Source organism: Rhagoletis zephyria, unplaced genomic scaffold (assembly GCF_001687245.7).
Source record: "Rhagoletis zephyria isolate East Lansing unplaced genomic scaffold, Rhagoletis_zephyria_1.1 Rzeph_scaffold_00368, whole genome shotgun sequence".
NCBI classification, from domain to species: Eukaryota; Metazoa; Arthropoda; class Insecta; order Diptera; family Tephritidae; genus Rhagoletis; species Rhagoletis zephyria.
The window spans coordinates 270147-297747 of NW_016157452.1; the positions used below are offsets into that span (position 1 = coordinate 270147).

Sequence of the window (27601 nt, forward strand, 5' to 3'; positions counted from 1 at the left end):
CATAACAATAACAATTGTTATTGTCAGTTTGTTAAAACAAAGTTTTTAAGGCATAATTTAAGGCGCGATAGTTTTGTCATTGGCGTGGGAACAGGGCCAATAACCTTGTAGGGAATCCATTAAAATGCAGAGTTATATTCATAAAAAATATACCAAAGTAAACAAACTTTAGCCACCACTGTCTTCGGCGCTCATCCGACAATTTATAATGGAAGTTCTTTTACATATAAAACACCCGGTAACACAGTTCAGTAATGCCAATCATAATAACAAATAATGTATTCGTAACAAAAGTTTATCCCAGAAAATTCCTTCACTTTCATTATAAAAACATAGTGTTATTTATTTATATCATGATAGCAAAAATTCCATAGGATGACTTAAACATTTAATAGCTCGATCAATTTATTTCTCAACAAAGAACAAAGGCATCTTGTGGCACACATTTTTTACCCCAAAAAGCGCAAAATAATGCACCCGCAGCACTGGCTGTTAATTTTTGCTGTTGTTTGTTTGTTTCTATACGATTTTTCTCGCATAGCTGGTTTGGACCACAGTATAGACAGTAAACAACCTTTTTGGGTTTTTGTTNCACCTCATAGTTAACAAAAATTTACAATCCGTAGTACTTTTCTATCAATTCGCAAATGCCGTTTGCACAAAAAAGGTTATGAAATGCGTTTTATTTAAATCGTTTAGAAAATGAGTCATTTATGTATACCATTTTATATGGAATTATTCAATAAATTTCGTTTTACACTATACCTTTTTGAAACATTTGGAGTAATTATTTTTTGTTTCTTAAAAGCAACCCTGCGTGCTTGGAAGGCGTGTGTACCAATAATTTCATCCCTAGCATATTCATCCCCGAGGAAGGCAGTCGCCAAATTCACCGAAGGTTGTTTACTGGTTATATTGTGGTTTGGACTAAAAATCTGTCGCTGCAAGAGAACAGCTGAAAACTAAGATGTGTGGAAGTATTTAATTAAATAAGAAATAAGTGTAGTTAAGTAAAGTGCGGTGTTAAGAAAAAATGAAGATAATATAGTTTAATTATAAGAAGGCTGAAAATTGCTGCAACTGTGGCCAATAGTTTGTAAGAATTCGAGGATTTGACTGGATTGCGTTGGTGGGTGAATAAGTTCTGGCAGTCGTCAGTTAACAAAGGTAAATATACGTTACAATAAGGGCAACTCATTGTTTTTTAAGAAATATTGGCGAAAGAAATGTTCACCTTGATTGGCTAGCGATGTGTCCAAAAACATAAGACTAGAAAAAAAAGCAGGAAAAATCGTTAAACATATTGGGAGGATGCAAGGTTGCAAGGATTTCACACTACGCTAAGTTGATGAAATTAAGCAAACCAAGGTTACTTATTAGAAAGATATAAGAAATACATATGTACATACTGCGTATGTGAATTATTAATTCAGGCATAACAAAGTAAAAATAAAAAATGGATTGGGTTTAGCGGTCTGGATGCCGTTAGCAAGATTTTTGTGCATAATGCACTTTTGTATGCATGTATGTATGTATTGAAGTTGATTTACGGGATAATATCGTCTTTGCCTAGTACATATGTACATACACACATTCATACATATCGTATTGAAATGGCCTGCATCTTATATAGCAGATATTTAAGCTAATTTATTCTTGTATATTTCACTTGTTTACAAATTAGGCAGACGAACATACTCATTTAATGTGAACGTGCATAACTTCAGTGTCTACTTTACACGAGTGGGGGCAGCGCATCTAGTGGAAGACTGAAGGACGACGGAACACAACGATAGGTGCTAATAAAAGTGTGAAATTATAGAAAGAAACGTCGCCATCATGATCAGTGCACTGCTCTCGCGGCTCATCATGTAAGTAGCATTTTCCAATGTCAATTCGCCCACAACAACACCCAAAAAATTTGTGCTAGTAATTAGAAATCTAAAATAAAATTGCCCACTTAAACTGGAGTCATCATTAGCATTCTGCCACTACTTCCGGTTTTTTGCATGACTGTCATAGACGCGACGCCTGCATTGCTTTGCTATTGCTATGGCGCCGTTGTTAACAGCTTTATTGCTTCTTATAAACAAAGCAAGCAAAAAACAGAATCTACAATACAGTTATTGGGCCTCGTTAATAACACTTTTGTCGCTTTTTACTTTAAGTAATTGTTGGCGACACGTCATTACCTGTTTTCCTTTCAACCTAAGCATATTTAGAAATACCACTTTTCAGGTAACTGAACTGCAACAATTTCGTTATCCAAAAAAGTCCGAGTAGTTCGCTTCATTTACTCTAACTCATGCGTGAATAGGCGTCTACAAGTACATACTCTGAACACAAGTGTGCATATGTACCATTAACAATTCACAAGTATATGGATATGTACATATGTATATATGAAAGTATATTAACTGAGTGTACGATCGTGTGTGCAACATATCCCGCAAAATGTGCGTCCATTAATAAATTTAGCTGTGGCTTTTAAACTTTTAAGGCATGGAGCGGATTAATATTATCATGTATGTTGCTGAGACTAACAAGAATACAAAGCCACAGCTTTTAATTTGATGCCTTTTTAAACAAATCTTCGGTCTGCGAACGCTTTTGAAATTGTATGTACATACATACTTATGTATATGTTTATAGATCTGTTTCCGAGTCCTTCTCTCTAAAGCACGAACATTGCGTACACGCATAAAAAACCATCTCGACATGCCAGATACAACTGCCAATGTTTTTCTAGTGCAACTGTTGCCTGTTTTTCACTCTTGTTGAGCATATTTTTAGTGCCCGCGATAGAGACCGCTTCTACAATTCGAAATCATGTACGTTTCGAAATTCTGCTCGAAATTTATATGCTATTTTTAAATATGAGCGTCTGCTGCTACTACAAAACTCGTTCAGAATTTGGTATTGTGCAAATTCGTATTGAGCATAATAAAGTGCTTTAGTCAAAATTATATTTTGTGCCTGTTCAGTAGGCAAATTTTAATCGGCATTCATATTAGTTTGTCTACCAATTTACTGGAGTTTTAAAACGCTACTACGTACATACACACATACATATGCATAAAATAAAACCGCAAATCGACCGCAATTCAAGCGGCTAATAAAGCGTATAGAAAATGCGGCGGAGTGATTGGAAGAATCAAGCTGGAGGAGAGTGGTCATCGATGCGGGAGGTGCCATACCAGCAGCAAAAGTTCTTTCAAAAAAAACCAAATCGCTTACAATATGGCCCATATCAGGAAAGTCCACCATTATATGGGCGTTGGAATGCAGCAGCTCAAGATTCTGAGTACGCCACGCCTATATTCGCAGCGGATGGTAGCGGATATTATCGTCGCTATTCAGTGGATGCATCACCCGAATCGATTATTTATTATAATAGCAAAATATCAGGAACATTTATTGGCCAACCACTTGACAACGATGAGTGTTGTCCCCCATCTATCGCTGGCTCGAATATATTGCTATATCCCCATTCATTGAATAGCGCTGATGAGCGATCACCGGACAACGTCCGCGGCGCTGCGTTCTATTTTAAACAAAAGAGCACACAATCTGCAGCGTCAGCAGCTGATGCAAATATTATAAATACAGAGCAGGTTGTACACAATTTGACTTTGTTCGGACGTTTTTTGGAAGTAGTGCAGAGTTGGCCGTTGCCCCATGTTTCATTTACAACGGCTTGTATTTTAGTGTTACTGGCCACTTTTATTTCACCACGTTTGTGGGCTGAAAATGTTATATTTCCTGCTTTCAGATTATCCTTTGGTACTCTATATCCGGCATATGCTTCGTACAAGGCTGTGCGCACCAAAAATGTCAAAGAATATGTGAGTAAAAAAATGTGAAAGAGACTATGTAGATTAACATACATATATGAGTGATTTTATTTATTTATTCATTTCAGGTAAAATGGATGATGTATTGGATTGTTTATGCTTTCTTTACATGCATCGAAACATTTACGGATATTTTTCTTTCATGGTTTCCCTTTTACTATGAAGTGAAAGTGATTATTGTTTTGTGGCTTTTGTCGCCAGCTACAAAGGGTAGTTCTACATTGTACAGAAAGTTCGTACACCCGATGTTGACGCGCAGAGAACAGGTATGAAATGCGCTGATAAAGATGAGCGCTCTTTATCTCTTTTAGCAAACACAAGTACATATGGCAATTTTTTCGCGCACTTTTTCCGTACAAAGAATGTTCCGACATTTTTTTTTATGAAAAAGTGGGAAAAAGCAACGATAATTTACAAGGCGAACTTAGCACAGTGCGTCGGCAACTGGCTGAGTCAGTGGGATCGTCGGTTCGAATCTTACTGAAAGAAGTTGATGAGGAAATGTGGTGATTTCCGAAATAGCTATCACTTCTACCATTTTTTCAAATTATTGTTGCTTTTCCACGATAAGTTTTTCATTAAAAACGTCCCCAAGCTCAATAAAAATTGTTGAATAGAAAAAACTGACAGTGGAAAAAAATTTATAAAAAATCAATGGAACTTTTTATTATAGCAATTCAAACTTGCACTTTATTATACTAAAATATAATGGGCTATAAAACTGTTTAGATGCAATTTGGAGAATTTTTAAAATTTTTTTTACAAAGTTTGAAATATGAATTTATATGGTTTTTGTTAGATATTGAGATATATTTTTATAGATTTGTTTAATGTGTTATATTAATTTTTCCACCGCTGTATATATCACTGACTAGCACTGCTTTCAACCATTAAAAAATTCGGGAAACTGTAAAAATTTTAGAGGTTTCGACTTTTCCAGTTTTTCTTATCAAAGAAATTTTAAATGTTTTATTTTAATTCTTCCCTCCCATTTATTTTAAGGAAATCGATGAGTACCTTAACCAAGCCAAAGAGCGTGGCTACTCAGCAGTACTACAATTGGGCACCAAAGGCGTCAATTATGCCACCAATGTTATCATGCAAACTGCGCTTAAGGTAAATGTTTTTCAACGCTGCAACTATTAAATTATCAGTTTTCTAGCGATCAGAAATCATTATGTAAACAATACTAAATCGCCACATTATGTACACCGTCTGCAACAAATACTCTATTTAATCTTATTCAGCACACATCATTGCGTAGCGCACTAAAACCTATAGTATAAAATAAAAATTATTCGTTATAAGCCGCCTATTATTTGCTACCACGGATGCAGTTGGTCGACTGAGGAGCATTTGCGCAACGACATAACTTGAAGCAATCAATCTGTATACACTTTATTAGCTTTTAATTTACATTTATTTAAATTTAGATTTAAAAATGTTCATTTATGCGTTTGACACTACTGCTCGCATTACTTGATCATCTGCATCTCAACTAGCCAATCTATGTATGGATATAGTTTATTAATTTCGTAAATCTGTTTCATTTGTGGTTTATTTCATTGAAATTTTTGTATACTTTATCAAATAAATGCATTATTCTCATCCTAAGTGTCGTTTGATTTTTTATCGCAAATGCAACAGAACTACATTTTCCATTTCAATTTCGTTAGCAATTAATTTAATTATTTCAAATTAAGCTATTGGCCTAAAATATATTTAGGGCCGTTTTCTCAAGTAACCTGAAACTTTAAAGCTCACTTACAATCAATAAACATACATACATACGCCAAAAACCGATAATAGAAATGCTTAACATTAGACATAGCTTTATTTTTAATCCTTACTTTAAGTATCAAATGAGCTTTGAAGTTAAAAGTTACATCAGAAAAGGGCCCTTAAAGCTCTGTTTTTAAAAGAAGCTCTGCCTTTTTAATTTATTTTAATTTGAATAATATTTGTTTTTCTTTTCCTTTGGTTCCTATATAACGCTGCACGCATCATCTAACACAATCTAACACAACACCCCCACACACAAACACACGCATACATCCTCTGCGACACAATTCGCACGTTGCCACTTGCTGCTGCCGATGCTTGCATGCGTCCATTCACGTACACCGTTAACAGACAGTGCAATTCGGCATGGACACGATCGGCAACGGCAATCAACGTCCAACACAATTGAGCTCCTCCCAGTCGGACAATGAAATACACAGGTACCGTAGTTCGCAAGTCGGACGAGATGACCCAGATTGTATTGTTGATGCCAATTGGATGCAACGTTCCGCCTCATTAGGTCATTTAAATGCCGCACAATTGGAATTTTCGGAAGACGATGAACAATTAGAGTTAATGCCGATCGCAGCTATGGTCCGGCATGAACAGCAGATGCTAATCGAAAAAGAGCTAATAGAATGGAATGAGATGGAAACCGAAAAGGGTGCAGCACGTTCACGTGAACTGCCCGCACGCAAGACCAGAGCACGAAAAGCAACAGCACGCGAGACAAAGCAAAGTAAATCGAATACAAAATCCATGGGAGGAGGGGGTATACGTGGACGTCGCAGATTGCGCGATAACACACCAGATATAGATTTGGACATCGAATAGTTGGCGGAAATAAGATGTAGAAAATGTGAAAGACGATTGGCTCAATAGATGTTAAAAATTAATGTATGTTTATGTATATGATCTCTAAGCAGACGATAGCAACGTTTGTCAGCCAGCAACAACCTCGAATCGCCACAATTGAAAATAATGATTAAAATAATAGTAATGCTAATTAATCATACTGCTTGTATTAGTGTTACAACACTTTTAGTTTGTACTTTTATAATTAATTTTTAATATATGCTACTTTTTTGTATTCAATTTTGATATTAATCCTTGTATTATTTTAAAAACCCTCAAATTATTTATCGTCACATCACAAAAGATCATCTTTGTCATTAACAATATTTAAATTCATACAAAGACTACAAAGATACATAGTTAAATACATATTTGTCTGCTAAATTTTCTTTGTTGTGCGCATACATATTTACATGCATATGCATACACAATAGGGTGGTGGGAATCTTGTGCAAACCATACGACGCAGCTACAGTTTAAGTGATCTCTCCGAACCAGATGTACATCGCACACAGGACGAGGTAAGTTCAACGAGACAAAGAAAAGAAAAAAGTTTCATATGAAATGAAATGAAATGAAATGTATAACAAATACACCCTTGCCAGCAAGCCATTGTTATTAATTATTTCTTCTTCTTCTTGCATATATGCATATATGTACTTAAAAATATACCTACATGCATACAGATTGACGATGTGGTGCAAATGCGTCCACAGCAACGTATGCTGCGACCCCGCACACAAGCTGGCATTGCGCGTTCAGCGTCTGGTACGCGCCATTCGACCGGCATGTATTTCTCTGAGGTGGATGTTGCTAAGGGTGCGGATGGTTTTAAGTAAGTTCATACTTTGTGACGCATATTTATCTCTATGAACACAATTGCGTCTAATGGTGATGTATGTATGCTTGTCCACCTTTTTTATGTTGTAGCTACAATATAAGATCATCGGAAGACATTAGTTCGGGTTATTCCAGCGCGGAGCCGGTATCTGCTGCTTTGAGTAGAACATCTTCGATGACAAATGCTACAAAAACACGCTTGAAAGCCAGACGTACTGAGGTAATATTTATGCTTTATTGCTAGTACTGTGTATGTAGCGAAACTAATAAGTAGCTAGTAGTCGATGGGTGTGTAGTTAAGTTCAATGTACTTTTGCTAATTAGAAAACCAAAAGGCGTGGCTCATTATGAAAGAAGTCGAGATCAATACAAATGTCACACACAGTCCATTAATTTCCAATGAGGCAGCAAATATGAGGAAGTTCTAATCAAAACATGATAATTCCACTTTGGGTAATATTTTTAATTTTTATTTCAAATATCTTCAAGATGAGCTACATCTGCAAAACTATCTCGTTCGGTGAGAAGTAATGAACTTTGGTTTCATCAGATAAAATAAAACATTTGACTACGCCGGTGTCTTTTCTAACATAAGCTAACGAATTTTGAAAAAAAACTACCTCTATTTCTCTAAATTGTTAAAATCAATTCAAGCAGTAGTATCCGATCTACTTGACAGTTCGCATGGATAAAAACGTCAATGGCCAAGAATATGTGGTCACAGTGTTCTAGCGTCGACACTCTCTGGACAGATCGACTACATGATGATCCCGAACCTGTAGTGTCAAGCCACTATTGACTCAATAGTATTGAGCAGATTACTGCTGTCGTAGGGGATGAATCTGGTAGTTTAATAAGTCCAAAAATAGGCTTTCGTCATAAAAAGCGCAGCAAAACTATTCAGCAGTAACCATATATACATACACGTAGACGAGTGGATCTCGATACTAAAAGTTATGATGCGATAAAGGCAGTATTATTATTAGAGGTGTGATACGAGTGCAGAGTAGTCATGGCTGAATTATATGTACATACATTGATACGGTATTGCATTTGTACTAGGTTTCGGGGCACACAAGCATTACTGGAATTGCCAAGGAGAGCGTTCTTTCGCAAATCGTGTCAATAGAAGCTTTTCAAAAGTCTCGACAAGCGATTAAGCGGAATCATGACCTTTATACTAAAACACATACCCGGCTGCAAGGTTTCTTTTTTAATTTCTTAAGAGGGAGAACACTAGGCATCTAGTTGGTCTACTAGCAGGACACTGTTTGTTGATTTCACAAGCCTTTAAGTTATCTCCGAAAAATGGTAAAATTTACAGGCTATTCGGAATGAATGAGGAGATTGGAACATAGCCGATTTGAGTTTGCAGCTCTTAGGAGGCGGTGGATTGGTCTCCTTGCTGTAGGTTTTCTATCGAAAATAGAGGCGGGTTCCAAAATAGAGTATAACAAGTTGTTGCATTTAGTGTAACGAGCTGTGGTTTACTTTGCATTGCTTCTGGTTCCAGGAAATTATTTGGTAGGAGGTTTTCCGGCAACGGTACGGAACGCAGTGTAGTTTGTGAACACACGTTGTGGCGAGGCAGTCTTAACTTAAATGATGAGATGAAGCGAGCCTTTAAATTCGCAGCTTGTTCAAAATTAGGTAGTATTGTTAATAGATTGGTAATTGACAGGAGTGGCGCAGAGAGCATTTAAAGTTTCAACAAGGGAGATGCAAAAAGTCACTGATTTAATACCCTCGTACCTCACACAAATAGTAACTTTGCGCCAAAATATCGGTAATACTTAGACCTTAATTCTCAATCATTATAAATTATAATTAATAACACACAAGAATTTTTAAACCAAATATTGAGCAGAAAAAGCTTTATACAGGGTGTCCTAGACCACCCCTCCACCCCCCCTCTAAAATGGAGGGATTTTTTTTTTTTTTGAATGACGCAAAAATGTTACCTACCAAATCGTGGATGCTCTATCATTTGGTGGTATTACCGACTTCAGCTTTCAACCAGAAGTAGGTTAAACTGACCGGAAGTCCATTTTTTAAACTAGACATACATGTTTTTACTACAGATTCGGATTCTGAAGATAAAAATACGTATGTTTTGTTTGAAACCTTTTCTCGGAAGTGCCTTTTTAACCGCTAGATTACCTTCGAACTTCAAATTAGTGAAAATGTTGTTATTGGGAAAACGAAAAAATATGAATTACCAAGTCGAGGATGCTCTATGTTTTGGTCGTATTACAGACTTCCGGTTTCAAGCGGAAGTGGGTTTAATAGACGGGAAGTGTATTATTTTATCCGGGAAGCATTTCCGACAAAAGATATGTATTTTTGTCCGCAGAATCCGATGCCCTATGTAATAAAATTTACTTTCGGTCAGTTTGACCCACGACCAAAAAGTAGAGCATCCCCGATTAATATTTTTCGTTTTTCAATAAGCACATTTTCGTCCATTTCAGAAGTCCAGGACAGGTTGAAGTTCGAAGGTCATTTAGAGGTTGTAAAAGGCACTGCCGAGAAAAAAAATTTAAACAAAACTTACGTATGTATTTGTATTCCCAGAAATCGAATCTGTGGTAAAAATTTTAATATATCAAAAATGGACGTCGGTAATGCCACCAATAGATAGAGCATCCCCGATTTGGTGGGTCATATTTTTGCGTTATTTAATAAAAAACATTCCTCCATTTTAGAGGGGGTGGACGAGTGCTCTAGGACACCCTCTATATATTCTGAAGGGATTGAAAAATATTGAAACTATCCTAGTCCCGAAGTCTCAAGTAAGAGTGTTGATTTTTAATTTCATGATATTTAATTTGCATTTGCACGCTTGAATTGTTTTGCGATGCATATTTTTTATGAATTAAGTTTTACTAATTTTAATTTTATTATCACTTATTTTCGAATCATTCTTTATTTAAACCCCATCCTGTATAGAATTTAAATGAACCCAAACAGTACAGGCAATTAGAGCAAAATTTCTTTGCGCAGAGTCCATTACTTGCGCCAGGTGGTGGGTTCGGTTCTTTAGAAAATGAATTTCTGTTGGAAAGTTCTGAAAACTTACAGAACCCTACACTATTCGATGTACAGCAGTGCATACATATTTTAGAAAACACGTCACACGTAGCATTTCAAGACAAAGTTGATGAAGATTTCGCTGAAACAAAACGGCCGAATGAAAAAATGCTACCGATCGAGGAAAACAATGATATGGAAAGTAGTCGTATATTGAAAAATGTAGATAATTTAAAGGATTTCGGAGGAGGCATACAATCCGCAGAACAACCGCCGTACAGCGACCACCTAGAGCAGCAGCAGGATAAGGAAGAAGAAGCCACGATTTCAACTAACGAACCGGCTGCAGCAATCCATGAAGTACCTTTACCGGACGAAATAAGTTTCAAGGATAACAATTCTATTTGTAGCAATACTGATACCTATAACACACTTGAAAGCAGCGATGAGGACAATGAAAGCGATTGGTTTTCAGACGCATTACCATCATTAGCCGAGGATGAAACTTTTGAAGATTTAGAGGAACAGCAGTTGGAGAAGCAGCAAGAAGAAAATATAACTGTGCAAGAGGAACACACCACCGCGTGTATGCAAGAAAAAACTCCAATTGACCCCATTGAAACCCAGTTAACTGATACAGACGCCTCAACACCCATACAACTAGACAGTAATAAATCTGAGAAGCCGAAAGTTAGCGCTAAGGAGCTTCAAGACACTTTAAAGGAAATAAAAGACAATTTTCGCGCTACTATTGCAACAACGACAGCGCCAACAATAACACCTGGTACCAGTAGTAGTAGGAGCAGTAATAAACTATTAACTATACGCCCTTTAACGCACAACAAAGGCAAAGCACCAGCACCGCCGGTACCACCACGTCCCACACGTCCAGCAACAATCAGTGGCAAAGCCATCAGCAACATTGCATCATTAAGCAATACCTTAGATAGCACCAGCATATCGTCGCGCAGTTCTTCACCAGTGCCACAGAGGAGTATCTTTAGAAATTTAAAAACAAATCTTTTTCGTTTCACCAGCAACAGTAGTTTGAGCGACAAACAAGGCGACGGGAATGTTGAAAAGCCTACACGCGATACACCGCCATACGAAACACAAATATAGTTCAACTGCTATGAGAGCAATTCGAAATTTGTATAAAATTGTAGTAAATACAACGAATTTCTCTTTGGAAATGTAAGAAGAAAAAAAAAAGAAAATGTTTGTTGTAATGTTCGTTGGAATCCGTAATGTGCAGCTGTTCTACAGTTTACCATTTCCGCTTTGTATGGCTTCTTGTTGCACCTGATTTCAGTTGGGCTAAAAGTTTGCCTGCTTTACTGGGCTTTCGTTGCATAAATATTTGTAAATGCATACTATTTTTTACTCATGGCATTTTGTACATACATACCCATATACCTGGCACATTCATAAATGCTATGCTGTACTTATTACTGTGGATGTGTGAGCGCATTCTGCATACTCTAATAGACGTTTGCTTACAGGAAAGTAAATTAGTATATCGCAATCTGGAATACCCTTTCGTTTATTTAAGTTCACACATGCATTTCTAAGTACACATAATAAACCTGCATATCTACTTGTTCTTGTTCTACTGGCTTAACTAACCGAAATGTTCCAGCGCCTTATAGAGTCAGTTTTAGCCAATTTGCGCATACCAACTGTATAGACTTAGTAGCCCCCACTTAAGTATTCCTACTACTGAGCATGCAAATGCATATTGTTGCGCCGCCTTCGGCTCATATCTTATACGTATTTACAATTATTTTAATAATGCGTTAATCAAATTATTTTGCTTCATTTATTGCAGGTCATTTCGGCTAGCTACACTACGCTTCCACGCACTAAAAAGTCTGAGAAAGTAAATGTAGCCACGTCCAAAACGCGTAGTAAGTTGGATAAGTAGGCGAAAAAGGCGGCCAATTCGAAAGCAATGCAACCAAATTTCAAATACTCATCGAATAGCAAAAGAAAAAAGGAGCAACGGTTTAGTTAATGACCCGCTTAAAGGTAGCAGCCAAACTCTACTCGAAGGAAAAGTGAATGGCTTTAAAAATTACCAGATGTTTGTTAGCCACATCATTATTTAACTGTGTGCTCTGGGAAGATTTATTGATCTAATAGTGGTCGATATTTTTTTTTATATAACGTATAAGTATTATGACTGTTACTCAAAGCTCCACCCCTACCTATCGCCCGAAGCGTTACTATTTAAAATATCAAAGATGTAAATGTGACTGTAAAAAGAATGCAGAGAAGGATGTTACTCTTCAATCTAGTTTTTTTTTTTCATTGTATGCTGTGAAGGCGGATCTCTGTACGTGGCCAATGTGATAAGGCTTATGTGGATTCTATCAGTTATGAATTCCACCATCAGCAGGTTCTTTTTTTGTTACTAAAATTTTTGTAATAATAAAAACTGCATCGATTATATTTAATTGCAATTATTTAGGTGCATTTTGAAAAATATAATTTGCCACAAAGCACCGCAGAAATAACACAAACAATAATACATAATTGGTTCGATTTTTTGGTCTTAGCGCAAATACTGGAGGAACTACAAAATTGTAAACAGAGGTGCTCAACTATTAGTTTGAATTATGTTAAATGAATTAATTACTTACGTACGTACATACATACATACAAACCTTAGTTATTGTAATGTCAACTCATTAGTTAAGCGTATTTTATACATATTACAATTTTTGTTTCTATTTCCCCGCCTGAATATGAATACAACTAGTATATTCAAATATTCGAACACGTTTGTATACATACCTATATACATAAATGCAATATATAATGAAAATAGTTACTAACTTATTAAATCGATAAATAAATTCATATATTGAGTTTCCTTTTGTGTTTATGTAAATTAAAAGGTTGTTTAAATTATTGCCATTAAAAAATTTAGATCGTGCCTTGAGAAGCCTTCTCATGGGAGAAATATAATACACTCAAGCATGGGCGTAGCCAGGTAGGGGCAGGGGGGTGCTCGAGCCCCCTAACTTTCAAATTTTCCATATATATATATAAAATAGTACCCTGAAATGCCAGCTTAATAATAATTTTTTTTTGTTAGTTTTGTTCTAGTTCAGAGTTTTTCTTCTATGTAGTTGTTGTTGTGTTTCTCGAGTAGTGCGAAAGCAAGTGAGAAAAATTCTAAACTCTTTTGAGTTAACTCAACTTTCATGATTCAAAAATAAAAGGTTTGATAACCTGGCAGTTGCTCGCTCGCACGGCTCCCTTAGTACCGGAACCGTGTTGATTTTTTTTTGCAAAGTGGCGTAAAAAATAGTAGCTTACGTGTAAAGCAGTGTTATAGGTTCTTGTACAATATCACCATTCGTCTACCTCCTTTTAAAATTGAGGAAATGTTGTTTCTGCCTTAACCTCGTATCTGCAATAGAGGTATTTTAGGGAGTGTAAGAAAAAATGCTTAATTTCTTCCGCTAGGATACAATAAACGCATTTTTTACTTAATATTTCTGGTTCCACTAACAAAAGTGAGAACCCTAGTTAAGTCTTTGTTCTATTTTCAAATAGTGTGACGCTTAAACAGCTGTTTTAAGTGGTAATATTAGTTTTCCCAAAAATTGTAGATACGTGGTTAAGGCAGAAACGGGACGATATGTATGTACATATATGCTTTTACCACAGATTCGCATCCTTATAAAAATACGTAACTTTTGTTTGAAGCTTTTTATCGGACCTAAATGACCTTCGAACTTCAAATCGTACTGGACTTCTAAAATAGACGAATATGTTTTTATTGGAAAGCGGAAAAATTTGAATAACCAAGTCAGGGATGCTCTATCTTTTGCCGCTATTACGAATTTCCGATTTCGACCGGAAGTACGTTAACCGAGCCTGAGGTCCATTCCTTCTTGAAATTTCTAGCTACAAATTAAATGTCATTAATGTTGGCAACGCCGAAAGTTATCATTTTGACGGCACGAAGAGTTCAGGGGATATACTCTATATAGCGATTCGAAAGGCGACTCGGACTAATACAAATTCATAGTGCCAAGTATTCGAATCCGAATGGCCGCTCGACCCTATTAAGCTGGCATTTCAGGAAAATTTGAAAGTTAGGGGGGCTCGAGCACCCCCTGCCCCTACCTGGCTACGCCCATGCTCACGCTCAAAATAATACAGTATATCGAGGCCTTATATTCAATACCCTTTCACAAAAACTACTTTAAGATGTTAGAACCCATCTGGGGCTTACCTGTTATCAGTGATATTAATTCTTCCAATTTAATAGTAAATTCTTCTATCAAGCATTATACAAGGTCAGCATTAATATAACCGATGACAGTTAACTCTTAGGTGAATTTTTATATCAGAATCTCATTTTGGTGAAAAGTGCTGATAGAGGGTATTGAATATAAGCCCTCGATATTTTTCTTTAAATTTTTATAAAAATATAGCTCATCATCCAGCAAAAAACTATAAAAATCTAAACGCAAACTTTTAGCAAACATTTTGAAAATTAACAAAGTTTCATCAAAATGCCACAATTTTATATGTAACTACTTCAAGTTTGCACTTTATTGTAATAAAATTCAATCGACTACGAAACTGCATAAAATTTGATTGTTTTTTTAAAAAAAAATTTGAAACTTGCTGTGAATTATTGGAAATTAAATAAAATGGCTTTTTTCCAATTTAAATGCAAGAAAATTTGCTTGTAAAGGCTCAGTTAGCCTAGACTTAATTTACCTAAAGTTAGGAGCCATACACAGCATTCGTAATTAAGTTATTTCACAATATTCAAAATGTTTTCCATCATAAATCTTTTTCGTTAATTTTCATTTAAAATATAGCTCATTCTATAACGAAAACCATATAAATCATTCTTGTAAATTCTGTACAAAATTCATAAAAATCAATCAAACTTAAAAAAATTTTCATAAAAATTTCAACCTTTTTATTCAGAATTTCAATAAAAAATTTCGGTACGTTGTTTTTTAGCCCGCTCAATTTTGGTATAGTACAGTGCAAGTTTGAAGTAGCTAAAAATTACTGCTGATTTTTTAGATTTTTTTGTCGAGGGTGTTGCGCATTTTCTTCCATATAAAAGTAGATTTTGTGCATGCCTTATATGGAAACATCTATCCGGTCCGAATAGATACGGGTCTGAATAAGCGACTGGAACACGGCTGTTTGTCAAAAGCATAAGATTTCGAACTCGCTAAATGCGATGGCATGAACGCTCTTCGAAAGCTTATGTTCAAAAGTGCTAAATGTTGCGTTTTAAAAGCCGGTTGTTCAATATCTAATTAGCACAAATCGGAGGTAGAAGCTCCGGTTAAGTACAACGACAGCTTTATCGATCACATGTTACATGCATGATGTCGAAATCGTCGATAGTGTAGTGGTAGTGATAACCAGACATTGAACAACCGGCCCTTAATGTTCTTTACCGATATGAGGAACTTTTGCAAAACTTGAACTTGTCTCTACAAGGAGATAATAAAAATGTTTGTCGTGTGTTGTGATTTTTTATAATTTTTTTGAGTATGCAGTTTTGCAGCCCATTAAATTCTAGTAAAAAAAAAATCCAAGTTTGGAGCTAGTCAAAAATCGCGTTGATTTTTGAGCATTTTTTTTTTGTTGAAGGGGTTTTGCATTTTTCCCATATAAAGTATTGTCGAAAAAAATTTTTGTATGGAGACCGCGTGCAAAAAAATTGTCAAAAATCAACGGTAATTCCTAGCTACTTAAAACTTGCAGTTTGTTATAAAAAAATGATTGGGCTACAAATCTGCATACTCAAAAAAAAATTCTAAAAGGTCTGATTAAAAAGTTGAATATTTTTATGAAAATTTGCTGAATTTTCGCGAGCTTTGCACAATGTTTAGGAATTATATTTTTATGTTTCTTGTTGTAGAATGAACCATATTTTTATACGAAATTAGTGGAAAAATATGAGAATGAAAATTGTTGCATATATTGTGAGAAATTCGCTATGCCAATAATTCTTTCCGGTAGTGTATATATTCCGATGAATTGATAACCCTCTCCTTTTTGTGAAGTCGGTAAAAAAGGAAAAATTTGTTAAAATGTCGTATTTTTCCACAACTTTATGTATTTATTTGCCAAAGCTTCTCCCCTCTTGGTGATGTGAGTATTGATGCTGTCTCACAAATCGAGCGATCTACAGAAACAAGCAAAAAAGAAAGGGCCTAAAAGTATACATATGTTGCGAATTCATTATCGAATTTCGTACTACCGGTTTCATAATGAAAATGCTCTTTGGAGCTTGAATTGTAGAATTGTTTTCTTGAGAAAAAATAAATACGGGAGAAACAATTTCCTCGGGAATATTTATGATTCGGATAACAGAATACATTCTAAATAGCTAACCATTTAAAATTAAGGCTGATATTAAAATTTGCATTTGAAATAAAAATTTTGTTCAAATGTCTGCATTAAAAGGCTTTTAATATCGAGCTGCGCTTGCGCTTCTTTCACGACCTTGACATTGAAATCAGCTTGCAGAGTGCCAGCAATATGATAGTAACAACTCTGTGTCGGCAGTGAAAGCAGCAGCTGCTGCAATGCATGGGCACGAGCACGCCGATGCATTTCCAGTATGTTAAAATGCATATGTACATACGTATGTACACACATACAAAAACTATGTATGTTGCCCATATAAATGTAGTAAGGTATACACATTCATACAGACGTAGATACACATCTATACATAGTAAGTATATACTCATACACATATGTTACGCATTAAGGCGAAAATAATTTGCAATGCACAGCACTGCATTGGTAGGTAAATAGGCATCTGGCCCATGATCTACGTTTGCCGCAATTCCACCATGGTAGCGACTGTACTTTCCAACACATCATTTACGATTTGTGGTGAAAGATAACAATGTAACATAAAACAATAGTGAGAGGCTTGGCAGAAAAATCGCATAACACAAACGGCTGTTGTCCCAAAATTGCCGGTATAGCAATAGAAAATCAACAATCCCAATCAACTACTATACCTACATACATATGTACATATATGTAGGTATGTAGATATGTATGGCTATTTGCCTACAAATTTGTATCCAAGCGGCCGCGACTGCCATCATCACCACCACTACCACAAAAAATTCCAGACAGGAAGGGAAATCAAGAAAACTGCTTCTATCATGTGTTCCTTACAGCATCGACAGTGCGGACACTGTCGGTCACGGCCGTACTTGGAAACACAAGAGGCAAAGGCAAAGCAAATGTAGCACAAAACCTGAAATGGTATGTGCTCACTAAGCCATACGAATCGCCACCACAAAAGATTCGGTATAACTTTGGCAAGTAGATATGCGCACATGTGCGAATGTTTGAATACGCCATATGTAGTAGACAAGTAGGTATGTACATAAGTATATGTATATATACAGCCATATAAACATATGAATGTATATGTATCTAGGTATCCAAAATCGACCAAGCAACATTAGTGAAACAACTTATAAAGTGCATATAGCTATTTATGCATGTACTAAAAAGTAATGGATAATGAAACAAAATTTCTTGTTCTCAAATCAGCAGCTCCAGTATTTTAATTTACAATTAAAAAACAATCACAGTGATATTTGAAATTTTATATTGAAGGTTGGTGCTTCTGAGTTGGGTTTCTTTGCTCTTCTCTGTACTATTCTTTCGTAGGTATTCTCCGAACTGCTCTATACTCCGCTCCTTCAACAGGGCCTGATACCCGGCTTCGTTCAGCATTAAAAAACAAAAGTGCATCGAGTCAACATTATCGTATCAGCCCAGTTTAATCGTTCGCCAGATCACTTTAAATGTTCATGATGTGTATGTGGTTGGACTGTGTGTGTATGCATGTATATGAAGCAGCAGTAAATCTCAATTTCGGTCGACAACAAACAATTTATACTTCCCAGGATCGCAGACGCAGTGCAGCTCCAAAATTTGTCTGCGTCCCTTATTAGAGTGGGCCGCAACTGTGCCGAATTGGAATTAGAAAATTTTTTATTGAAAAAATTAGGGTTCATAAGGAGAGTGTGAGTTAAGCTTTGTTTTTATAATTTTTTTCTTTTATTTTTTTATAAGTTGGTTGCAATTGTAGTGTATGTGTAGTATACGAAGTCGTGCCGCTTCTCTTAATTACGGCCTCCTTTCTCGTCACATTCGCGTCTCAGATGACCACTCTTGCCGCAGCCATAGCATGTCTTCGCCGTATCCGGGCAATTCTTGGAAATGTGACCTGTGCGGTTGCACTTGTAACACGAAATGTTGCTTACATTTCTATCATTAAGAGCCTCCGGGCAATTACGCGCCCAGTGACCGAGCTTGTTGCACTTGTAACAAGTGGGATTATCAGCCTGTGTGCATTCCTTCGAGATGTGACCAATTCCGTTGCAACGATAACAGCGTTCTGCTTCCTCAGGACAGGTACGCGCAAAGTGCCCAACTTGATTGCACTTGTAGCACTTTTCCCGAGCACCACCGCGTCTCATATCGCGCCCTCCTCCGCCAACCATGCCGCCACCGGCATTGCAGTCGCGGGCAAAGTGGCCTGGACGGTTGCACTTGTAACACGTGGGAGCTGACATATTTCTTCGGTACTAATCTGCTATCGCGGGTTCCTTACCAACTAAAAGTCTTTGCCACAGTCCAAACGTTAAAACAACTAAATGCAGCGCGCTCCTCTCGGTGAAAATTGCTTTCACCACTCCACGCACTGAACACAAATCGAAATGGCTGCCGACGTCGACGTTCGTCCAACAGCGCCTCCGACTAACGTTTGCAAAAACGCCCCAAACTCGAAAACCAGGGTTGCCTGTGGCTTTAATTTTATATAAGTGCTGCCAATCCTTCGAATAACATTTTCGCTAGTGAATGAGAAATAGAAATTCCATTCCATTGTTGCATAAATCAATTTCCCTTTAATGGGATAATTATTGTCAAGCTATATTAGGCCGGACATGAGTACACTGATCTTCCGTTTAGTACACATTAGGCAGCGTGGCAGATACTTCATTTTATCCTCGCAAGATGGCGCTGAGGAGTCCAGCCATAGCCCTCTGCGAAAGGGGTTACTTTAATGCAAGGGATACACATCGAAAATGCACCGGACAGTACCCACCACCTGAGGCCAGTGCTGCCAAATCATGAACTTTAACTTATACAACAATGCCCAATAGTGTTGCCACCACAATTGAACTTAATTTCGTGGCACTATGTACCCAACCGACGTTAGCACCTCATTAGTATAAATATTGTTACGATTATCCTTGAATACTTGACGGATTTACCAAAAAGCCCTACGTTCATATCGCCCTATCATATTGAGTTGTCGCAGTATTCGCAATACTGTCCTCCACCTAAGTCTGCTGTTCCGAATGCTGCAAGTCTTTCCAAGTGTACCACTATGTACCCAACCGACGTTAGCACCTCATTAGTATAGATATTGTTACGATTATCCTTGAATACTTGACGGATTACCAAAAAGCCCTACGTTCATATCGCCCTATCATATTGAGTTGCCGCAGTATTCGCCATACTGTCCTCCACCTAAGTCTGCTGTTCCGAATGCTGCAAGCCTTTCCAAGTGGACCACCTTCGTCTTGGTTCTCGGTCTCCCAACGGTCTGGGCTCGATAGACTGCGACATTCAGAAGTTTAACAATCTTACGTCGTTGTTTGGAGGTGAAGCCTTTCTTTCGCTCCGGCTTGTACATCAACACAAAATGCCCTTCCTGTAAATCCTCTCGGCTCAATGCGTTACTGAACATTACTTCCGGCTTATGTCCGGGAGGGCACCATCTCACATGGCCGTGCTTCTGCCGGCCACTGGTGGTGACCAGACCATGTCTCTTCTCATGGGCACCATTTTCGCCGGATTTACGCCGCATCATCTGGCCATGACTACGAGGCTTCGATCCTCGAGCTGCAGTGCCTTTTTTTTTTTTTAGATTGGCGCTTACACATATGCTAGTGTTTGGCCGAGCTTCTCCTCCGACTTGTGGCGTGCGCCTTGGTGTTGTCACACAAAGCGGAGGGACCTACAGTTTTACGCCGACTCCGAACGGCGATTGTATATTTATGAGAAGCTGTTTTTCATGGCAGAAATACACTCGGAGGTTTGCCATTGCCTGCTGAGGGACGACCGCTGCTAAGAAAAAACCTTTTCTATATTTTTTGCGATGTTGCTTTGACCAGGGCTTGAACCCGGGTGCTGATGAGTGAAAGCGCGCACTGCTTACCACTACACCACAGCGGCCGACATCCTCGCTTCCTATACTCTACTCGTAAACTCTTGAGTTAACTATACAAAAAATTTCATTGAACTCTCCTTAAACACCACTCTTAGGCACATTACGCGCCTAATCAAAGTAGAGTAATCGTTTCATCATACCGAAACGAATGCATGACGGCTCGACTTCTGCACTCTTGCACGCCCTGCATAAGTCACCAACTAATAAACACTTTCTACACATAACAAATTTTTTTGCCGTTCTTTCGCAACACGCACTTCCGCAAATTATTCCGCTCCGAAATATTGCATAAACGCTTGTGGTTTAATGCAATTTGCACGAATTTTAGCACGAAATCGTTCATTTCCAATTATTTTCTATTGAATTGACAAATAAAATTTATTTCCAACACAAAAAAGTAAACAAATGACGATTTCAAAACTGCAAGCGCCTTACAATGTTGGGCGCTTCGATTCATAAAGCTTTTATGATTAGGCGAAAACATGATTTTGAATCGTAATCTACAGAGCTTCATTGAAATACATGGGTACGGCATAAAAGCTTTATACTTTAGTATGCCGAAACGATTACACTACTGTGATTAGGAGCTTAATGTGCGGAGTGCCTTATTTAGACAATAGTTGCGTTTTTTACTCATTTCCAGTAAAATCCAGTAAAAGTTTTTACGAATTTTCATGTTTTGGCGTTTTCGTACGCAAAAACTTGCAAAGTAGGGGAAATTGAGAGAGCGAAAAATGACAGTTGAAGTTGCAAGTTTTTACTGGATTTTACTGGATAAATTTTTACTTGTAAGAATTTGCCAGTACGTAAAACAGCTGATCGTATGTTTCTGGATGAAATTTAAACTAATAAGGAAACTGTTTGTGGGTTTTTATTCTTGAAATTCACAAAATAAACCTATTTAAATACAAAATATATTGTTTTATTAGGAATTTGCTGCGAATAAACAACCAATTTATCAGCTGTTCATGAAATTTGCAAATTATTACTGGAAAAGCGTTCACGTACTTTATTGCAAATTTTTTCTGAGAGCGAATTCTTAGAAATAAAGTTACCGGAGAGTTGCTGGCAAGTTACTGGATAATTTGTAAAAAAACACAACTAATGCAAACCTTTTTTTACCGAATTTGGTTTGTGTCTTTGATAATCGAAACCTGCAACCAACTTGCCGACAGTGTTCCCGCACTGCAGGATTTAAGGCCCGTCCACATAGAACTTTGGCGTTGCGTTGGCGTTGGCGTCGCTTCAACGGCTGACTATGAATACATGAATTCAAATGCAGCCGTCCATAGCCAAATTTCGACAACGCTCACGCCAACACAAAGCAAAAAGATGGCCAACTCTCAACTTTTCGAGTGCGTCGCTCGTCAGCTGTTGCAAATAAATAAAATTATGTGAAATATTTTCCTTTGGGCAAGAAATATCGCTTTTAATGCAATTATTGATATGAAATATTAATTTATCTGTCGTTGGTATGCTAATTTAGTAGCCCAGCCATTCGCTGCCAAGCGTTCATTGTAGCAAGCATACTTTTAACGTGTGTTCTGTCAAACCAACGCCAACGCCAAAGTCAACGCGAAAGTTCTATGTGGACCGGCCTTTAATCAGAAATAGTCCGAGGTCGTTCCGGTCACATAAGTCTATAATATCAACAATCTTGCCATGCAAAAACCCACTTAACTTCTTTTATCGGCTTTGGTTTTTATTTGCACCAAACTCAGTTTAAACGTCCGATCGGGCTGGTTTGAACTAAGATTAGCCAATCAGATGTCAGCCAGCTGTTCAATTTAAACTCAGTTTACTTAATTTAAGTTGAAACTGACCCTGAAAAACTGGCCCTTAGTTTCTTAAACATTCCAATGTGAACACTTGACAGTTCATAAACTCAAAACGTTAAACTCGAGCTTATGTGTTTTTTTACAAATTATCCAGTAACTTGCCAGCAACTCTCCAGTAACTTAATTTCCAAGAATTCGCTCTCATAGAAAAAATTTACAAAAAAGTACGTGAACGCTTTTCCAGTAATAATTTGCAAGTTTCATGAACAGCTGATTAATTGGTTGTTTATTCGCAGCATATTCCTAATAAAACAATATATTTTATATTTAAATACGTTTATTTTGTGAATTTCCGCAATAAAAAGCCGCAAACAGTTTCCTTATTAATTTAAATTTCATCCAGCAACATGCAATCAGCTGTTTTTCGTACTGGCAAATTCTTACAAGTAAAAATTTATCCAGTAAAAACTTGCAACTTCAGTTGTCATTTTTCGCTCTCTCAATTTCCCCTACTTTGCGTACGAAAACGCCAAAACATGAAAATTCGTTAAAACTTTTACTGGATTTTACTGGAAATGAGTAAAAAAAACGCAACTAATGAGAACATAATTTTACGCTTTAATTTTTTTTGTTGGCCTTAACACCCTCTGGTGTTTCGTTTTCTCCTATACTTAGCAATCATCTGATATCGAATTGGCAATTTCAGGAAATCAAGGAATTAGTTGACAATAAACACGTTCATGTAAATAATAAAAATGCTGCACCGCTACCGGTGTTAACAAGTGATTGACCACAAATAGTAGATAAGAAATGAGCTCGTTGACATGCCTAAATCCCATCGCGATTGCATTCAATTTGCTATTGCTTGTGATAGTGCCCTTATCAGGTAGGTTTCTATTCAGTTGTCAGGCTTCGATCGAAATGCCATAAAAGACACTCATTTGATTACTATTCCTTTAGGAGTACATCATCCACCTATTCACGACATAATTACAACGCAAGATATAATAGCTGGAGATGTTTTCTTCGAGATAACAGATCCTGCCGTACTGGAGTATACGTATCGCCTGCGACCGGCAAAAGATTTCGGCGTATCATTTGTGTCACGACGATTCGTGGGAATTGGACTAGTGCTAACAGTTCCTTCGGATGCATGCTCAAAAATACTAAATCAACGCGAACTTCGCGGGAACGTAGCGTTAATTGAGCGAGGGTGCGTATGTTAGCTATAGTATAGGTTCAGCTTTCATTAAAAATTTATGAGTGTTACGTGGCCTAATGGCTTATGCGCTTGTCACACAAACGAGTGAATGAATCGTGTTTATAGTTGACCACATATGTGTTTAATGTATCAATTAAACTTGCAACCTCTAAAATAAATTTTTGTGTGTTTTATCAAAACCATTTTTACTAATATCTAAAAATTTTAATTTTTTCGCTTTCGTTCGGATATACATTTAATTAGTTCTTTTTGTTGCAGCGAATGCTCATTTCTCACCAAGACGATTAATGCTGAGCTTGCTGGCGCTAAAGCTGTTATTATCACTGAATTCAACAATGAATCAGCTGAGTTTGATTATTATATCGAAATGATACATGACAATACCAGCAGAGATGCTCACATACCAGCTGGATTTTTGCTGGGCAAAAATGGTATTGTGATACGGTCGACGCTGCTGCGGTTACGTCGGCCACAAGCTACCATAAATTTGCCAGTCAATTTAACATTTGTGCCACCCGCTCAAATCAATCATCCACCATGGCTAGGTTGGTAAAGCTACAAAGTGAAAGAAAACAAACTCTAACGTACACCAAAAATAATAACCAAATAGCATTCTTGAAACCCATCAGCCACAGAGGCTGCGGAAAGTAAAAAAAAGTGCATAATAAATTTTAATTTTTATAGAACAATGTCTAGGACAAAATTATTTTTCGAAAGAAAGGCTAACAGCACATTGAATGTTATTATTAACAAGTGGTATAATACACGCAGTTGCAGCACTGCTAAACGGCCAACAAAGGAAATCGTTTGTTTATTAAAAAGTCTAAGTCATAACATGGAGCTGCTATGTACTAAATCTTTAAACAATTGAAGCAATAAATTATTTTCTTAAAATATTGTAATGAGTAAATAAATATTAGAACAGGGCTTAATGATATTAAATTAAAATAGCCACGCTTTAAATAAGTAATATTTTTTAGTAAATCTCTAGCCACGTAGTTTATATTTTGTGTTAGCTGGGCAACTATAGTTTTTTTTTAACTAAAATTGTACAGATTGTATAAATAAAATAAATAGAAATTCTAAAGTTTATTTATGGATTCAATCGAACGAGTTGTGTAAGAATTGGGAGCTGAAATAGATTTTTGAATAATGAGGACGTACAAAGCTTCCCCATACAGATTATACCAAATAACAGTATAAAAAATTAGTTATGCCTAAGCAGCCTATGTTCCACGAAACCTATTTTTTTAACTTTTGTAGCTTAACAACAAAAGCCGGTGATAATAATTGGTTTCCATGGCAGAAACACAATCGGAGTTTTGTCATTGCATGCCAAGGTACATTGAACAGGTAGTATCAGTAGAGCAGCTGATTTGATTTATTTTCAAATTATTTGGTCTCGAAAATGTCAAATATTTTTAATTTTTTCTCACGAAAATTATAAGTTGTTAAAATCCATTTGCTTGTGAAACCTTTTTCCATACAAAACAAGCGATTGAATAGCAGCTTTTGGAACGTTCGCCCAACTCGGCAGCACGACCGCTGATTACTGGGCCTTGCAAAGGATGGATCAATGCTTCGAGAAGCAAACAAATTTACTAGGAAAGAAAGTTGCATCAATTTTTATTTTTTCCAATTTCAATTTTTTATTTTTTATAATTTTTTGTATTTCACATGGCACGCTTTGATTTAGAAGAAAAAATTCAGAACAGTTGTTGACACTTTCGATACCAGAAGCAACAACAAAATACACGCAAATGTTTTTGCTCTACTGATACTACCTGTTTAATGTGCCTTGTTGCATGCCGAATAGCGACCGCTATTAGAATTTTTATTTTATTTTTTTTGTGTTAGTCGGAAACTGGGCTTGAACCCAGGCCTTGCGGATTGGTTGTTGGGCTTGTTGTTGTAGCGGCTACAATAGGTTTGTTCCACGCGGGCCCGCGGGATCCCGCGGGTGCCCAAAACAGCCCAGAAAGCGTTCCTCACGCTAGAAAAATGGGTAGTAGAGAGCGAATACCTTCCACTTTTTTAGATCATAAATGTGTTCTAGAAATGAATTTGAAATACGAGTTGTTTGCTTACATTCGAAAGAAAAAAAATGGAAAATAGAACTAAACTTTCAGAAATATAGGTATTTGCTTATTTTATTAGCTATATAAGATAAATCGTCGCTGAAATAATGAAATAGTGTAACATGAAAAGTATAGTTTTGAGAAAAACGAATTGGAAGTTTTTATAAACCATTACAAACCATACAAATACAATTTCGTTTTTTCGGGAATAAATTAGTGAGCCAAAGAGATATTTAAGAAAACTAAAGATTTTTCTAATAGATTTAAGGATTGTCTATCCAATGGTGCAATTATCGAATAATAGTGTATGTGGCATTTACACTGTTTCTTTATTCGAGCGACGAAATACACATAAAATCATTGTTGAGCTGATTTGTTGATTCCGGGCATGAAATGTGGTTTTTGCGTTCCTCACGCTCTGGGCACTTTTGGCATGTGAGAGAATAACTTATTTTTAAGCTCTAATTACCGAAACAGACCGGAAAGCGTTGGTACAAAGCTAATGGTAGTGCGCAGTGCTTACCACAACACCACAGCGGCTGCCATGGATGCTTTGTGATAACGACAGTATAGTCTACGTAACCGTAACGACCCAGATTTACATCTGGCCAAGAACTGTCACTCCAACATAACTCCCCAAAAATTCTTTGAGGAATTTGTATGCTGTTACAACAACAACAACAAACTAAATTTTTAGTTAAACACCGAAAAATACTAAATGCAAACACTCAAATCTCTATACATACGTAACCGGAACGACCCACATTTAGGGCCGGTGGTTCAATGTCTGATTAACACTAATCGGAGGTAGAAGCTCCGGTTAAATACAACGACTGCTTTATCGATCACATGTTATATGCATGATGACGAAAACGTCAATAACGATGTTTAACGGGCAAGTAGTGATAACCAAACATTGAACAACCGGCCCTTAGTATATCTCGCTAAGGATTGGGCCGATCTCTTGCAGCACTCACCGAAAAAAACCTTTTGGCAATTTGTATGTTACAACTAAATAAAAATGTCCATATAAACGTAGTACGTACCTTGGATTGTGCGCTAATGCTTTACCAAGTTGCTTGAATTTGGATCAACGAATATACAGGAAGAGGTAATACTCGCTTTTCAAAAATTTCACACTTCCGTACCGGAACTCATAAAAATTTGATAACATCGTGTTTCCAGTGCCGCTACAGCAATAAAAACAACATATTGGCCTTGAGCCGTTGCAAATTTCACGAAGCTTAGCGCTTTGCCCGTATTGAATAAAAAAATATCGCACTAGATATACACAATTCACTTCACAATCACTTTCTTCCACGCCTACTTTTATTTTAAATACACTTAAGCGTTTCAAATCACTAAATAATGTGCACTTGATAAATTTTATGGGACGAGCCACAATGGAGACNTTTAAATAATAATCCGGGGTTAAATTCTATGTAAATAAGCTGGTTTAAATTAAATAACTAAATCAAATTCGTTTTTGTTTTAAAATACCACTATCCCCACCTTTTTGTGGAATTTAGCTACCATTTTAGGAAGTTTGATTGAACTCTTCCCTTTTTTCCCCTGCTTCCAAAAACCATCCCTGTGGGTGGGAGTGTCAAATTTTAAAAAAAAGCTACTTACAAAACCTTTCATTATTGAATCATGAATGGAGACGATTCGCGCGAAATAACGGAACACGAACTGACAGCAATTAGAGTTGCCAGTTATATGGTAAAAGAAATTTCAAACATAGGCTGGTACCTGCACAGGGTGCACACGATGATTTTCCGTATTCAGTCTGATTTTATTTTTTGAACCCAAACAACGGTAGCACCCCATTAGTATAAATATTGTTACGATTATCCTCGAAACCTTGCGGGATTTCCCAAATATACTCG

General features: G+C 36.8%; 3 protein-coding genes across 6 annotated transcripts; 2 read left to right on the forward strand and 1 right to left on the reverse strand.

Annotated features, from left to right (window-relative positions):
* The first annotated feature begins 918 nt into the window (after nucleotides 1–918).
* On the forward strand, nucleotides 919–13236 carry ReepA (Receptor expression enhancing protein A). Of its 4 annotated transcripts, XM_017611089.1 has the most exons (11): nucleotides 919–1167; nucleotides 1685–1871; nucleotides 3773–3845; nucleotides 3923–4120; nucleotides 4857–4970; nucleotides 6926–7012; nucleotides 7178–7326; nucleotides 7422–7551; nucleotides 10037–10123; nucleotides 10281–11555; nucleotides 12190–13236. In XM_017611089.1, exons 2-10 carry the CDS (start codon nucleotides 1840–1842, stop codon nucleotides 11481–11483), a joined length of 2073 nt encoding a protein of 690 aa, XP_017466578.1. In that variant the 5' UTR covers nucleotides 919–1167; nucleotides 1685–1839; the 3' UTR covers nucleotides 11484–11555; nucleotides 12190–13236. The 4 variants fall into 4 exon arrangements, with proteins under 4 accessions (XP_017466578.1, XP_017466576.1, XP_017466580.1 ...); XM_017611087.1 differs by lacking the exons at nucleotides 919–1167; nucleotides 1685–1871 and having other exon boundaries at nucleotides 2504–3845; XM_017611091.1 differs by lacking the exons at nucleotides 919–1167; nucleotides 1685–1871; nucleotides 12190–13236 and having other exon boundaries at nucleotides 3132–3845; nucleotides 10281–10721; nucleotides 10772–10861.
* Nucleotides 13237–17920: 4684 nt separating this feature from the next.
* CNBP (CCHC-type zinc finger nucleic acid binding protein) lies at nucleotides 17921–19175 on the reverse strand. The gene has a single exon (XM_017611093.1). The coding sequence runs from the start codon at nucleotides 18968–18970 to the stop codon at nucleotides 18518–18520; it is 453 nt and encodes a 150-aa protein (XP_017466582.1). The 5' UTR covers nucleotides 18971–19175; the 3' UTR covers nucleotides 17921–18517.
* A 3907-nt stretch (nucleotides 19176–23082) lies between these two features.
* LOC108359285 (PRADC1-like protein) lies at nucleotides 23083–24553 on the forward strand. Its single transcript, XM_017611092.1, has 3 exons — nucleotides 23083–23298; nucleotides 23373–23625; nucleotides 23893–24553. Exons 1-3 carry the CDS (start codon nucleotides 23223–23225, stop codon nucleotides 24185–24187), a joined length of 624 nt encoding a protein of 207 aa, XP_017466581.1. The 5' UTR covers nucleotides 23083–23222; the 3' UTR covers nucleotides 24188–24553.
* The last annotated feature ends 3048 nt before the right edge of the window (nucleotides 24554–27601 follow it).